Source organism: Microtus pennsylvanicus, chromosome 3 (assembly GCF_037038515.1).
Source record: "Microtus pennsylvanicus isolate mMicPen1 chromosome 3, mMicPen1.hap1, whole genome shotgun sequence".
NCBI classification, from domain to species: Eukaryota; Metazoa; Chordata; class Mammalia; order Rodentia; family Cricetidae; genus Microtus; species Microtus pennsylvanicus.
The window spans coordinates 28,341,210-28,357,949 of NC_134581.1; the positions used below are offsets into that span (position 1 = coordinate 28,341,210).

At 44.3% G+C, this 16,740-nt stretch overlaps 1 protein-coding gene across 3 annotated transcripts in view; it reads right to left on the reverse strand.

Annotated features, from left to right (window-relative positions):
• Positions 1–16,740, reverse strand: part of Slc9a9 (solute carrier family 9 member A9) — a 546,122-nt gene that overhangs the window by 107,002 nt on the left and 422,380 nt on the right. For 2 of the 3 annotated variants that reach the window (XM_075964988.1, XM_075964989.1), the window contains exon 13: positions 2,248–2,303. In XM_075964988.1, coding sequence (XP_075821103.1) covers positions 2,248–2,303 — 56 coding nt within the window. The remainder of the gene's footprint in view (positions 1–2,247; positions 2,304–16,740) is intronic. The other variant, XM_075964987.1, reaches the window with a different exon arrangement.

Sequence of the window (16,740 nt, forward strand, 5' to 3'; positions counted from 1 at the left end):
CCTCGTATGTGACTGATTATTTCCTTTTCCTACCCTCTGGGTGACAGAAAATTCATTTGTACGTGGAGCACAGCAAGGATGTAGGCCCTGCAACCTACTTCCTCGGCTCCTTTTGATCTCTGTCTGTTTCTGCCCTGATTATTCCTCATTCTGCTGAAATTTAACACGCATAATTATTTAATTATATGCAGTAGTCTTAACTGTCTAAAATCTTTTACAAGATGAGATTGGTTTATTTTAACGGTGTGTGTGCACGTGTGTATGTATGTGTGTATGTGTATGTGCGTGTGTGTTAGGCACGTATGTGTATGGGCATGCTTGCTTATATTCCGTGCATGCGGAGGCCAGAGGTTGATGATGGGCATTTTTCTCTGTTGTTTTTTGGTCTTATTTGTTTTGAGCCAGAAGCTCTCGTTGAACCTAGAGCTCACTGTTTTAGCTAGGCTAGTCGGCCAAAGAACCCCAGAACTGGCCTGTTCCCACCCCTTCCCAGCCCTGGGATTACAGCTGTGCACTCCCATGCCCAGCTTCTCTATGGGTGCTGGGGATCTGAACCCAGGGCCTTGTGCTTATGCAGCAAGCACTTCACCCTCCGAGTCATCGCTGCAACCCCCAGTTTGTGATTTCCGCACAGCCCGCTGAAGTAAACATCATTATCATTCACTTTGTACAGTCCAGGAAGCTGAAACTCCAAGATGTAAAAGCTTTTCCAAGACCCAAATGTCACCTAATGTTCTCTTTCTATGGAGCACAATCCTATTTCTGAAACAACTAAAAAATCCCTTTCATTATGGTAATATCTCCAGGTAAGAGTCATTGCTGAATTAACAATGTTGAACTTTATTTTAAAGTGTTGTATGAATAAGCTAAAATATGTATAAATTTTAAAAAGGAGTTAGGCTAGTAGGGAATTTTCTTTTTACCAATAATTATATGTGATTATAAAAATTTTAGGCCATTAGAGGAAGACAAAGAATTTTCTTTGATGAATTTTCTTATTCTGTCTTGTGAAGAAAAAGTTACATGAAAAGGATAGAATTTAGATAAAGGTTTTGCTTGAAGGTCGGAGACTAGATTATTTGACCTCTGGTAGATGAAAATGCTTTTGAAAACTCAGCCACAGCCAGACCTTCCTCACTGCTCATTACAGAGCCCATGATGGCTTTGATTCCGCCTCGCAGGTCATCACGCTGGCCCTCATCCCAGTACTCCAGGCAGCCATGCCGAGCTCTAGCCCATGCTGAGGTTGTTTCCGGGGCAATGGTCTGTGAAAAGAGCACCATACGGCCCTGGGACACACATGCCAGCCGAGTTCAAAGTACACAGGAGTCATGTTTATCATGACTTCATGCTTCAGCCTTCTCTGCAGAACACGGGCTCTTCTTTCTTTCCATGTCTGACCCAGGGAAGTGGCCAACTGCCCAGGAATGGCAGCCAGCTGTGCTACATTGATGTTAGGAGAGGGGACCCACGAAATCAAAGCAGGGACTGTCCTCAAATCCAAACATGATCAAAACACAGTTTACCAAGCAAAGCCATATATTTATCACATGATCCTGATCATGTCTGCAGACTTGTAATTGCAGCAAATGTGGGAAATCTCTACACATAGCTCTTCTGTTCTAAGGTGCGGGATCAAGCTAGAAATCGCTAAGGCAATATCACTGTTAGGTTTTTCTCACCCACAAGCCCCTCCGCGGGGGCAAATAATCACCAACTGACAGATCCTACCTTGATGGCAGATTCAAAGCTAGGGTTTTGAGAATAATTTTCTTCTACTCAGGGGATTAGCACATTGTTCTGAGTAATTTTCTCCAAGGCATTTTGGATCTTTGTAGAGAATGGTTGTTCGGTTAGGTCAGTAATGGATCACCTCAATTGTTTCTCTGTCTCTTGCCTCTTTCAGTATTTCTGAACACCCAGATCTGATGAATGAGAAGCCACTGGGGAGGAACAGGTTCATCTGTTGTGTGCTGAAGAAGCATTGAGTGAGTTAGCTGAGCTCTGAGGAGCTAGCTGCTGGGCATGATGTGAACCAGGAGGCCTGTGTTCAGGATTCCTGACGTCACAAGCGGCTGTAGTGAATTGGTTCTGAGCATTCATAGGTGAAACATAACCAACACCCTGAAGCCCTATGCACGACTAGCAGAGGCAGCTCCTTTTAGAAATAGCTACCCTGGCTATGTGCTCCATAAGCGTGCACCAGTCTATAAACCAGACAGTGTTTTATGTACTGATTTATCCAACTTGCCTGTTGTGAGGAGGGCTCTTCCTTCAGACTGTCATCCGTGTCCACACCAACTCTGTTCAAAAACAAAAAGACAAAGAGAACAGAAGCATAAGTGTCCGCTGCTCAGGAGATGAGATCTGGACTGTCAATCAAATCATCAGCTGACCTAAACACACCAATGTGAACAAAGGTTTGTCAGAAAACCACACGGCCTCCTCAGAAGCAAAACCCACAATCAGCTGATCATGGTGAGACCCTCCACACTTGGCCTCGGCACAGGTGAAGAAAGTGGACACCAACAGCAATTCACTGCTACTGACTTTCCAGTTGGGAGTCAGGCCCTGAAAACGTGGGATAGGAGGCCCCATAAGAAAGACAGGATTTGAGGAGCAAACTCTCCCATAATCATGGTCCCCAGCCTGGAACAGGGTTCTCTAATGCAGAGAAAATCAAGTTTTGTCTAGAGTCATGTGGGCAGTCCACAGAGAGGGTCTAAGTTCTGGGGCCTAAAACTTACACAGCTTGGCCAGGGGGATATTCTTTAATAAAAATAATAGAAAACACAACTATGGAATGTTCTAAAGAGAGTCTTTAGAAAAAAGAAATCACAAAATTTTTGTGAAGCTAGTAAATGCAACTAATATATAACAATAGCAACAATAGAAAATCCTATAATGTTTTAATTAAGCACATACCTCTAAAATCCCCCTTTCCTCTGTAAAATTTGTTTGCATGCTTTGATGTTTCCTCTATCTAATAATGATCTTATATTAGTAAGGATGGAAAGAAAAGGGACCCTTCCCCAGCTATACCAAAATTCTTGATAGCCAGGAGGAACTAAGGCATGCTTCCTTTCCCAGACTGGCTTGCTCCTTGCAGCACTGTTATGCTAATCCGCCAAATGCAAGATTCCTGATAAATTTCACTTCACGCAATTTCCATAAATAATGTGCAATGTACTGATCGCTACGCGTGCCTCCTTCCTGAATACATTGCGAAATTTCCATTTTGACAGGCATCCACGAGAACTGAGTTTTCATTTTCTAGAATTGCTTCTGGCTCTGTGTATCTCATACCTTGTTTTCCCTCCCCTCCCCCAGTACCCGCAGGCCTTGACTGCTAGGCGCCAAAGGCTCTGTTCACATTCAATAAATACAGTCTTTATGCTCAGTTTCTGTCCGCTGTTCCTACCCCAGGTCGACCAGCAGTGACCTGCGTACACAGAAGACTTGTACACACAGAAGCCACTGTGGCTAGGAGAGATATAGCCCACTATCTCAGGGGCTCCTGGGTTGGGTTCCCCAAATGCCAAAGCCTTCTGATCTGAAAAGAATGAGGGCAAGTGGGGAGCCGTAGTAGCAGCAGCAGCAGACAGAAACAGCAGTTCAGTCTGTGTTTAAAACATTCTCCTTTCCCAAATCTTACAGAAACACAGACCCTGGGAACACAGTGCCGGGGTTCTTCCCAGGGTCCTGGAAGAGCCAGAGCAAGCAAGGGGCTCTGCTGATTGCATTTCCTCTCCCATAGAGTGAGCCCCTTGGGTTGGGGGTGGGCTGCGAGTGTGGGAGGAAGTGCTTATGTCAGGCTCCCGCAGAGCCCCCTGTGAAGGCTGCCTGCCTTTAGCAGACTTTTAGTCTTTGCTTCAGCCTCTACCTCTCTCAAATATCTCCCCAGTCATCCTCCAGGCTTCTGGCTGGGAGTGATGGCAGAGGTAGAAATCCTCCCCAGAGCAGGGAGCTGGTCAAAGGACCACAGGCACAGTGAAGACGAGGAGGCCTGCTTAAAATAGCCAGTGCCTACAAACCAGAAGCTCTTGGGCACTGGGAGCCCCTCTGCTTGAGCAACCAAAAGGAACAGCTCTTTATTGTCTCAATCTGTGGCACTCAAGCTGGTTCCATAGGGCTCCGAGCGGACTAACATTTGATTCTCCCCAGCAGAGCAGGCAAAGGTGTTTTAACAATTTCATTTATGGAGAAAGGGGCACGCAGAGGTGGGGGGAGAGGAAGGGTGGAAAAGGTAAGAGGGAGAAAGGGAGGACAGAAGAAAGGAAGTGGGGGAGGGCTGAGAGAGTAGAAGATAATCGAGACACCCTCCCCTCAAGTCCAGTTCAGGCAGTGACCACGGGGTGTGACCACAGGAGTTCCAGGTGTGGAGGTCCCAGCTGCCCTTTCCCTGGGACTTGGATACCGCGATGGATTGGTGGAGCTGAGCCTTTCTACTCATGCAGGGAGTTCCTTTGAGGCCTCATTTCAACAGCATCAGTCCCGCCCCAGCACCCCCCTCCACTCCCCTTCTCCCCTTTGCCCCACCTCCAACCCCGTCCTACTGCTGGCCCCCCCGGGTGGGCTGCGAATTGGACTGAAATCCCCGAGCATCGATTGGTGTGCCACTTTGGGGGGCCTTTTTTCTAGTGCTTTGCTTCAAACACTGGAGAGAAGAGAATTGAAATTTCCTAAGAAACCCAGCTCTTAAAGAGGCAGGACTGAGGTTTCTCACCAAAATTTCAGCATTTGTCCCCAGCAGCAATCAAAGCAGACACTTCTAATCCCCATTATTCAGGCAGCCAGATGGAACTGAGGAAGGACGGCAGGCGATTAAGGGCTCTCTGGCTTCCTGTGGGCACCGCCCTCAGAGACACCGCCCCTCCCCACCTCAGTCCATTTCCCTGCAGGAGGAGATCTGTTTCTGGCCAGGCTGCTGCGGGTCTTGGCCTGAAGCAGGGTGGGATCTGAAGTGCTGAGGGGAGGGAGGCAGCTTGGGTGAACACCAGGGGAGCAAACAGAAATGGCCCCACATGTATTTAGTTTGGAAGGTTTAAGGAAAATAAAATTTAGAAAAAAATATGGTAGTCAAATGCCATGAAGGGACAACATGAGAAACACCGTTCACTTGAGACGTAGGATTAAAAAAAAAAATCTTGCTAAAATATGTTGCTTGGCTTGGCTTCCTGCCTTCTTAAACACGGGGTCCTAGGGTGTTCTCGACTTAACTAGGGGGGGCTCAGCATCACCTTTGGTCCCATAAAACCTAATGCTTGCTACTTTAAAATGATTTCTGAGAGGTGTGTGAACCTCTTTATGACCACATTAAATGTTCCCTGAATACTATTATTTTTTTAATCTGCCAATTAGACTCCCTTGATTTCCTGGCTGCAACACTAACGTGTTAGCATATTTTCTCTGTGTCATGTCATCCACCACGGCACCACTTTTTATTTCGTGGGACTAGTGGCCTGATGATTAAATTGGACACATGTTTAGTTTTACTTTTATTATATACTAACAAATTTCAAACACTGTAGAAGGGTTTACGGAAACACTTCTTTCCTCAGCTCATACGCCCTCCGTTTTAACCCCCATATTTCCTCTAAGGGTGGTTGTCTGTGTTTTTCTTGATCGCTGGATGTAATAGTGGCTATTGATGTGCGTGGCACACTCACACAGCATCCCCAGGGCTATGCAAACGTTCCAGCTATGTCTGTATCACCCGCTCTTCTATTCAAGGCAGCAAACCAGAATGTGAAAGAGACATACTTTCGGGATAACCTTGCTTCCACGCTTTTATGCATTAAAGATCACCTGTTCCCTGTGGGTTTGGGAGCGATTGTAGAAACAAGACATGATGTCACCCCGGCTTGTGATGTTACCTGTGTACATAGCAGCTCCCCAAGTGAGACCAAGGGTGAATGAGACCAAGTCCAACCTGCTCAAGTGGAGCTGAAGACTCCTCTCCCACTGCCAGGTTTCCCCCCTGCCATTCTGACCTAGTGCCTCACGTCTGTTTGTTAACCGGACTTCATTCCTAGGCCAGTACCTAACCTTGTCTCTGAGTTCTGTGTTCTGCTTCACCCAAGCCTTTCTCACGACCTGACTTCTTTTCTCCAGTCTCCAGGGTTGTTGTCTGGGCCACACTGGCTGCCACTGGGCATCTGTGACGTCCTGTCTTCTTTCTTGAGCTTTCAAACATTGTTCTTCTTTTCCTGTCATTTTTAATGGCTCCCCTGCCCTGAGGCCTTCATAGGTCTCAGATCTCCTCTCCTAAAAATTTCACCCTCCTTGGGAAGAACTCCTCCAACTGTAATTCCTGTGAGCATCCGAGATTACCTTGCTTTATATATGGTGACCCTGGCTTACCCCCTGTTTGTCTGTGTGGCTACACCGAGGCCGCTTGCAGGGCAAGCTCGTGTTCTATAGTGTTTGCCAGCTCTCACTGGAGCCCACTCCAGGGCTACTTACTCGTCAGCTGCTGAAGTATCAATGAAACTCAGTTCTTAAGAGGAATGGTCTGAAGCCAGACTGCCCAGGCTGGGAAGCATGGATCTTCCTCTCAACCTGTACGGCCTGGACCACGCACAGGGCGGCTATTCAGTTTCTTCTCTAGTACAAAGGGAGTGATACTACAATACGATTTCATGGAGTGAACCAAGGACATGGAAAGCTCTTAATGCTATCAGCTACTGTTGCGCTTAGTTTTTATTAGTACCAGTAGCTTCCGTCAGCAGCCCCAGAGTTCAGACTTGCTATGTTTGTTGCTTACCAGTGTCTCTAGACAAACCTTTAGGTTCTGCAATGAGGTATCCCACAATTAGAGCAACAGCCACATGACAATGCACAGTGGGATGCCAGGGCATCAATTCTATCCACGTTTATATATGTATGTATATGTATATGTATGTGTGCATAACTCATGGATGGAGTAGGAGAAAAGGAGGATAGTTAAAGAGCAAAGGGAAGGAAAAAGGAAGAGCCAATCAGGAAGAAAACAAAGGAAGGTGAAATGGAAACACTAGGGGAATAACTACATCATAAAGAAAAGATGCAGGAGGCAGGTAAAGAGCCAGGGCACAGGTAACCTTCCAAAAAGGAGGCCAAGAATGGATGTGCACACATCACAGAAGGTCAAGGCTTTATCTGAAAATAGACAAAGAGCCAGTAAAGGATTAAAAAATCAACTAGAAAGTATGGTTAAAATTTTATATGACATTTTGCATTCTTGATGTGCCTTTTAATTTGAAGCAAGTGGAGTGCTGCCTCTGTGGTATTCAAATGGAAATGAAAGTGAGTTCTGCACATATTCCCAGCTGTGCCCTCCAACATCTCACTCTGGGTTCCTCATTTACAGTGAGCATCCAGCTCCATTTTCAGAGCAAAATGCATCTCTTGTGGACCATAATGCAGCCTCCATTCTTGGGTGGATTTTATTAGACATAATAAAAATCTCTGGATGCTCCTATACCCAACCGTAGCCAAATGAATGCTTCAAAGTTGGGTTTTTCTTAGCAGGAAAGCAATGGACATGACTAACAAAAGGTTCACTTTTCCCATTAAAACTAACAATTCCTTGCTGATCCTTATCACTCAGCAGTTCTGGAGAGTCAGTGAAATAGTACTAGGCCTTAGTTTCATTATGTGGCTTCCAATGGTCCTAGGAAGGCTTTTGATTCTTTTGAGCCTCCAGCGGATGGGCTGCGTAGTGAAGGAGAAGAACCCATTTCCTCTAAGAACGGCATTTGATGGCACAGCGTGAAAAAGGACTTTTTCAGTAAGAGAAGAGTGACTTGATCCTGAACACATAAATACAGCTTGACAGGGGAGCAGTGCGAAAGACACCTGCTAATGCTCAGGGACTCCACGGGGATTATCGTATGCCAGTGTACCCCACTGTTCCTCCCCACATCCTTTGATTAAATGTTATTATAGTATGTACGATCAAAATTAATCCAGTCTAAAGACTAAAATACTGTAACCTCTTTCGGAGAAACAAGAAAGTAAACCAAATTTAAGTGGAAGAAGGCGCCGTGACCCTTTTCCCTTTTTAATTTCAGTATGACATAATAACAGACTTTGGACCATGGGTCTCAAATCTGACCTCTCTCATTTACTCCACCGGCATCTTTGAAAGTTTTCAAGTTTCACCTATTAGTACGGGGTGCATGTATGCGTGGGAGAGTGTACCACTGTAGTGGCAAGCGGGCTAGCTTTACCCGAAATAATTACAGAGAAACTGTATTTTTTAAACACTGCTTGTATTTTTTTAAAAACTGTATTTTTTTAAACATTAGCTCTAGCCTCTTACTGGCTAATTTTCACATCTTGATTAACCCATTTTTAATAATCTGTGTAGCACCACGAGGTGGTGGCTTACCAGGAAAGATCTTAACCTGCATCTGTCTCCTGTAGTAATAGGGGGCGGCGGGGCTGTGTCCCCGCCACCAGGCCGCCTGGCTCTGCCCGGCTAGCTTATGCCCCGAAATATTTACACGGACACTGTATTCATTTAAACACTGCTCTGGCCCATTCCTATCTAGCCTATTCTAGGCTAATTCTCACATATTAATTTAGCCCATTTCTAATCATCTGTGTAGCGCCCCTAGGTGCGCTTACCGGGAAGATTCTAGCCTAAGTCCATCCTGGGTCGGAGCTGGGGCATGGTGTGCATCTTCCCTGGAACAGGTAGCATGGCGTCTCTCCTGAGGCGTCTGCTCTGGAGAGGAGAGCTGTCGAGTCTGACCTCACTTCCTCTTCCTCCCAGCGTTCTGTTCTGTTTACTCCACCCACCTAAGGGTGGGCCTATCCAATGGGCCTAGCAGTTTCTTTATTGCTTAGCTAATGAAATCAACAGATTGATATGACACTCCCACATCACTTCCCCCCCTTTAAATGTGGGTGGGAGAATCATGGAGACTGCCTGACTCGGCTTCTTTCTCCCAGAATTTTGTTCTGTTTTCTCTGCCTACCTAATTTTCTATCCTATCAAAGGGCCAAGGCAGTTTCTTTATTAACCAATAGACAGATGAACCTCCTCCATCAGTACCACAACATGTAGAGGTCAGAGGACAACTTTGGGGAGCTCTTCTCTCTTTCCAACTTAGCGTGGATTTTCAGAATCAAATCCAGGCCAACAGGCTAGTGTGGCAAGTGCCTTCACTCATAAAGCCACCTCCCTGGTCCCTCCAACATTTGCGTAACTTCTTTAAACCTTAATTTTCTCAACTGCAAATGGCAATAAGCATGGGTCCATTTTACAGGTCATTATACGTATTCTAGATTGCTTTCTGTTGCTGTGATAAATAAACACCATGGCTGAAAGCAGCCTGGGGAGGAAAGGGTTTATGTGGATTATACTTTCCAGATTACAGTCCCTCACTGAGGACAGCCGAAAGTAAGAACTCAAAGCAGGAACTTGGGGCAGAAACCATGGAGGAAGTCTGCTTGCTCGCTTGTTCTCTTTAGATCATGCTCAGTCTGCTTTCTTCTACAACCCAGAATCACCTACCTAGAGTTGGCACTGCCCATAGTGGGCCCACCCTTCCGGCATAATCAAGACAATTCCCAAAACACACGGTCATAGGTCAGTTTGATCGCGGTGTTTCTTCAATTGGGGCTCCCTCTTTCCATTCGACTCTTGGTTGTGCCAAGTTCACAATAAAAACTAAGTAGTTCAACAAGGAAGAAATCAGATATATATATATATATATAATACAAAACATTGGCTGCCATCCAAGAAATAGCCATAGAATATTAGTTAATGTCATTCTTATTAGGGAGTAATTGATATACTTTAAATCAAGGTTAAAACCAAGGGTGAATTTTCTATAAATGATCGATGCTAAGATACAAAGGACATTAACAGGACTTCTGCCATCCACACAGAACTACAGTGAGGAGTAAGGATCATCACACAGGGCAATGGGAACACACCAGTAAAGAACCTGACAGAGCGGCTGCAGGAGAGCTAAGTGTGCTTCTTAGAGGAGCTGGGTACTGAAAACTGAGAATGAGCTTGTGGCAAAAGAAGAGGAGCCTGAGGGAGGGGACTTCTGAGCACAAGCACAGCAGTATAAAGAAGGCGGGAAAGTGGTGAATAGCTTGATTGCAGGCAGGGTTGCTTCTTTGACACTACAAAGTGTCTGGAGGCTGAATTCTAAAGACTCTCGAGTGCTATGCTTAGGATGGACTATTAGAAAGATCCCTGGAGTTATGTGTTATGAGTCCAGCAAGACTCCTGGAAGTGCAGGTCATTTACTGAACAGCATCAGTGGTTTAGCCGAGAATTCATTAGGATGTAATTTAGGACACAGTTGAAGAGGCGATCTATCTCAGAGGTGTGGCTATGCACGGTGGGATGCTGAAGGAGCTCATGACAGGCTCACGTGGAGATGTCTCTGAACTTCTACTTAGGACACATGAAAGGGTTTCTTCCCTCCGATATTAAAGAGGGGGGTGTATAGGTCAGACTCTCCCCAAATGACGTCCAATTGGGAAGTGAAATTGAAACTCAGGGTCATAAGGTCAGAGCGCTTCTGCCGCAATAGAACATGGCAAATCTCCAGATTACCAACTCGGGAGAAATGAACTCTTCACCTCCAGCTTTCTGCTCTTTGTCTGAAAGAGATGTTCGGACCGTTAAGTAAAGCACAAGGAATAAAGAGCTCATGGCTTCTTCAAACACAAGACCGTAGACTGGAAATGTTCACTGTGTGGCAAGTTCAGTATTTGAAGACAGTTTGGCCATCTAACTTAAGGACTGTGAGAGTCTGTAAGGAAAGAGGCTCAGAAGATTGGTGGTTAGGCAACCTTGGAGGTGAGCAAACATTTTATGGGAAGACATACAATGAACATGAAACATTCACTACACAGATCAGGGCCATGTTTCAACCACATGTCAGTCTGGCTTGAATTCAGGAAAAGCAATAGTTCCCATCCACTGTGAAGCAAAAGATGATGGATCGTAACAGCAATGTTGGTTCAGTGAGGGCCTTGGTCAGTCACTGGGAAGATGGCAGGACACTTCTACTCATCGTTTCGGAGCACGAGTGTGGACTCCATGATGGCTCTCCTTCTGCATGTGGGGCATGAGGAAATATGCAAATGAAGTTGAAGATGCAGGAGGTTCCACAGTGTGCCATGAAAGATGCGCAGTGACTGTGGTCCTCGCCCCCAGAGTGCACAAGCCTGAGGATGCTTCTTAGAGCAGAACTGCCTTCTTGGCATGGACCCATCTATAGAAACCCTTTGTTCTAGGTTACACTTCCCAAATCTTTGGACCTGACCTGTAATCAAACTGAACATGACCGGACCAAGGGATTATTCTGGCATTCCTGCCTTGCTGTCCTGAGCTGCCCACACGAATCTGCTTCTTCCAGAAGATTCTGGAATGGATTCCATAAAACACTGTCAAGATGAGCAGGCGAAGGGAGTCTGGTCTGTTAGACTCTGCTGCTAGAGTTTACCGGAGATGCTCCAGGGCCATTATCAAGAGGCATGCATCATTTTCACCACAATCCTGAAGACTACCTCATCGGAGGGCTTCTTTGCCTGACTCCAGACAAGGAGCTGGTATTCGGTTGCTTTCTCAGCAATGCTAGAGATACCAATGGCGTCTGTCCCTGGTGGTTTTGTGAGTATGACCTACATGGGGCCCAGCAAAGGCCTACTGAAGAAGTGCCTGGAAGCCGGAGTTGTCCTTGTGCTGACTGTCGATGGCACTGTCATTGTACCCATGCATTCTGGTTTGAAATCTCTGACCGAACAGTTGTGGGTCACCCATCTCACCTGGCCCTAAAGCAGGTTTTCTTTGCGACTTCTGATGCCACTGGAGGTTTGTGAACAATAGAGCTTGCGGGTATGAGGACTGAGAAAAGGAGGTGTGTTCTGCCTGCACAGCTGCACCATGTGTCAAGGGTTTAACCCCATCTGTCAATTTGGGAATACCGTTGAGAGATGTATGAGATGCTAAAAATATTATGGCCTCTGAAAATTACACTTCCGTAAACAAGCGCATGCCGCAGACAGAAATACATCCCGTGCTTCACATTGAGCAAAACTTCCTTTAAGTTCCGGGTATTTAGTTCTTCCAAGAGGTAAGCTAATTTCAAACAACAGCGAAGATCCGATAGAAACTGGATTAAGAATGATTATGCAGACTAATTTATTTTGACCTAAGCCACAAGTGCACTGACACCCTTTGGTGGGAAGACAGATGCTGAAGCTTAGCCAGGCAGCTGGCCTTTCTTTCCTAAGGTTTCTCTGTGGGTGCCCTGCCTGAGCAATTAGGGATTTATCAGAGCCAAATGCACATCCCCAGAAAAACCATGCTTTCAAGTGGATTAGCTTGTTTAAAGTCTAGTGTGTTACCAGGTGGGGTGTCTTCTCAAAGTCAGGCTGAACATGTTATATGGGAAAAGACATTTTACTGCTGAATATAAAGTAGTCAAAGGAGCATGCTTTATGTGTTGGTATGAAATAGAAAGTGGTTGAAAATAAATCCTAGACTGCGTTTGGGGGGGGGGGAAGTGGAGTTCCTAATACCTGGAGACTACGTGGCTATCTCACAGTTAAGCAAAGAAATAGATGGCAATTCGGGAGGACATCTTTCCCTCCCCCCCGAGCCACGCCTCACTGCAGTGAACAGCAGAGAGAACTGTGGCCGAGTCCTGGCTCTCCAGCAGGACCATGTTTGGGGCACAGCGTGGGTCTGGAGAGAGCTGAGCGTATCTTTGTGATGCTGCTCTTGGGTGTTTTCCAGCTGCCCTGGAAGCCAGGGAAGGAGCTAGAATGGCTACATACTCTTCCAGTACAAGGACCGCAGCTGTATGAAAATCGCCTGCAGAAATCGGGGGGACTTTGACAAAGGGGTCATAAAGGTGAAACAAGTACTTAGAGGATATAAAGGTCCTCTTAGCACAATCTAAGAAAAAGCTGCTCCAATTAAAGCTAATGACATCCAGGAGTTATTTTTGTCCAATAATGCCTTAGAAAGAATCCTTAGAGGTAAGCAACAATGCTTTCAAGATTGATGGATGTTTAAGTACAATAAACACATAAAAGGTAAAATCATCCCATACAGAAGGTAAAATTCTTGTGATCTGTTTGATACACTCCATCCCAAATCAGATTTCCTATTTGTGGGTTAGGTTTTGAGAAAGTGCTATCTCCAACAAATCATGACCCTCTCTCAGAGCTAATGCCTTGCCTTCCTTAACATGGAATGAGGTTTTCTTTGGCTCTTGGGAAATTAGGCTTAAAAGGCAAGGGCTAGGCAGAGGTAATTCTTGGGCTTGTAGGCACAGAGGTAAAAGTGATTGAGTCAGAAGAACGTGAAAACAAAATCTCAAGGGAACTACAGTTATTGGTAGATGCTCCCACAGAGCACTGGAGTAAGAGAGGCAGAGGATAAAACATGAAGTCAGAGACACAATACTAAATAACATGAAAAATCTCAAATAGGTGATATTCATGCATTATATGCAGTATATGAATCTGGGGAAGAAAACACGAAGTTATTGTAACACCATGTATTTTAGTCATTAAAAACAAAAAAGGGAAGGGCTTGTAAGTAATTACTTTAAGTTCGTCATTACAACACATTTGCAGCTGGGCTCTATGGTAATTTCGTGCCAGTATGTCTATAGTTACTGGTCACCCATCACCAGCATCCTGCAGATGCTACAACGTTATGAACCATGTGGGCCTAAAACAAAAAATAGCCAAAGAAGATTGCTTCACCAACACTAATAAATCATTGAAATTGAAATTAAAATGACTTTGAGATGAATAATAGCTGCCGAGACCAGTATTTAAGTCCATAATTAGAAGTAGATTGTGATCTATAATCTCAGCAAGTAAAAACTTATTTTCCTTTGAGCTGCTTAACACTTTATAAGACCACATGGTGTTATTAATAATTAACACTCAGATTTATGACATATATATATATACATACACATTCATAACACACACATTCTTTAAATGAAAAAGGTTTTTCTGTAGCCCTAGAAGAATTAAGTCATAAACAGTTTTAATATATAACCTTACTTTTTGTTAAAACTGAATAAATCTCTTGATTTTACAAAGGAAATTGACAGGAAGAGATAATGGATAAGTTAGGAAGCTGTTACTGCCATGACTCATCAAAAGACAAGAAAATAATTTCCATCTCTTGCTGAGTATGATTAAAGTAAATCACTAGGGAAAAAAAGTAAATTGACAGAAGAACAATATTTTCCTCTGGTTTAAACCAACTGCTGTTAAGCATGGTATCGTGTATGTACTCACTGGCCTGACTTTGCTAAAGTGAAATTAAATGCTCAAAAGCAAGACGTTGAGGAATGCATGCTCAGTGCTAGCGTAACATTGAAAAATGCACTTTGATATTAGAATTAATGGATTAAAATAAGGAAAGTGAATCAAGAACTGATGAGAAGGCTATTAGGGAGCTGTGTTAGAACAGACAAAGAAAAGAAAAGATGAGAGAGGAGGAAGGTGCTGTATCACAGGCTTGCACATTATCACCATGACCACAGAAAACGCACAGCGTGGGGACAGCATCAGCATCAATTTGGCAGGAAATGAAATAATGAGAGTTAAGTAGATGCTCATGGATAATGCATCGTTCAGGCTTTCTCGGCCGGTGACTCTAGAAGATCATGGTGACAGCTTAAACAACTGGTGCATGCGAACTGATGTTTTAACTCACATACTCTACATCCTGAAGGTAAATACCTATGTGTTGGGAGCCATGCAGCCTAGTCTTGGATCAGCACACAACTACCTGTCCAGTGGGTTTCCTCAGGACAAGGCATTCGTGGAAATGGACTCTCACTTGGCAAGGACCAGTAGTCCATGGGACAGTGTAAGAATTTGCAAAATTCGTGCAGCTTGCAGGCCCTTTTCTCTCTCATTATATTGGTGATTCTTTGGGCGGTTTTAATTTTACTTTGTCAGTCACACATGCAACAGCTGTAATTTTCCCTGGAGATTCTGTTCCTTTTCAAATATGTTCCCCAAAGATTCAACAGGGGGCTAACGCTTCTCAGATCTCTTATCTGGAATTCCCAACTACAACTCCCAAACCTGGGAACTTTTCTGACTCAATGAGATAGTTATCTACATATGAGAAAACAACACTTGGAACATTAACTATGTCTCACAGTTCTAGAGAGGAGAACAGGGCATGCATATACAGACTAGGGAGAAAGCCTCAGGAGTACACATAGTGCCAACTATTGAGAGTAAATGCCCCGGACACCAAACACAGAATCATGCTTTGGTATGCTCCAGGAGGAGAAAATTTAAAACAAAGTGTGGGATGGATAGAGCCAGGTTTGTCATACATAGGAGCTTCTATTGGTAAAAGCATAGAGGAATGGGAAAGAGCGCCTTATCAGAGTCTGTCTTCTACAGAGAGATTAAGACGTGGGACCCTCTTGTAGAAAAAGGAACTGAATAAAAGCGTAACTGTATACAGACATGAAAGAATTGTCTGGGTTTGAATATTGTTGTCTTCAAAGCATTGTGCTCATGTCTATTACTTTTTAACTTTATAACCACAAGTAGCTGCCAGCTGTCGTAAGTGTTGCAAGAGCAGGATGCATCTGGTTCGATATTTAGTCAAGTCTGCAAAAATGCTGAGCTCTATGTCTAGAATAAGGTTGTGTAAGGGGCGGGAAGATATATTTGGGGAAGTATAAAGGGGGAACAATGGGGGCTTTCATAATGATCATGATGTATTCCTTAAATTGCAATGTATTTCTTAAGGTCAAAAATAGAAGCCAATAATAAAGCTGTTCATGTAACTCTGGTAAGAAAAAACTCTGTTTAAGTAGAAATAAAGACGGCCTGAACTATTCGGGGCCACTTGAGTGCAATCCACTTGGTGGTCAGAATCTTTGCTTGCGTCGGTGCCCCTTCCTTGTCTCAGGACCTGAACCCGAGCTGAGGCTGGACCCTGGCACCTATGAGAGCGAGACAATTTCTTCCTTCTTCCATGTATCCATTCATAGAACATTGGTGGGAAATAGATCGAGATCACTGTTGTTTTGCTAACTATTTTGGGAAATATGAATTTTTTAGTGTATCTTTAAAGTAATTATGCTGGTTTGCACTAAACCTAAGATGACATCAATCACAAGGCATGCTGTTATTTTATGTACTTCCAAGAAAAAATGACTGCAGCTTGTATTTGGTACTCCATTCATTGTATGACAAACGTTTGCTTCAGAAATGTCAAATGTGAACATGTAAGTTTAGAATCAGTGACCTATACTTATAACATATTCCAAATTCAGGGGTTACCAGCAATGCTTGCTTGTAAACATACTAGCCCTGTTTATTTCATGTATGATTACTATACTTACAGGTTATTGAGGGGGAAAGTCAAAAGAGATAACTTTATCAAACTATTCAGTGTATGATCCAGGTTGAGGTAATTCATTTCCTTTCTTAATTCCTATTGGAAGTAATCCCCAAGTCACTCAGTAAGTAAGCCAGGCTCATACTGAGGTGAGTGAGATGTCCCTGGGGTCACGCAGGTGCTGAGTGAGCATCTGCACACCCCTGAGAAGGATATCTCTGTGTGCATCTCTGGGATCCCGCTGTCTTACTCTGTCATGACCTTGGGTGAAATAACCTTACTCCCATTTTCACACATCCACTATTGGGCCCTCGGGAACTCTTTTGACTTTTCCCATCTTCTTCTTTGCACCGATTCTTGCTCCTTAGACTTTAGAG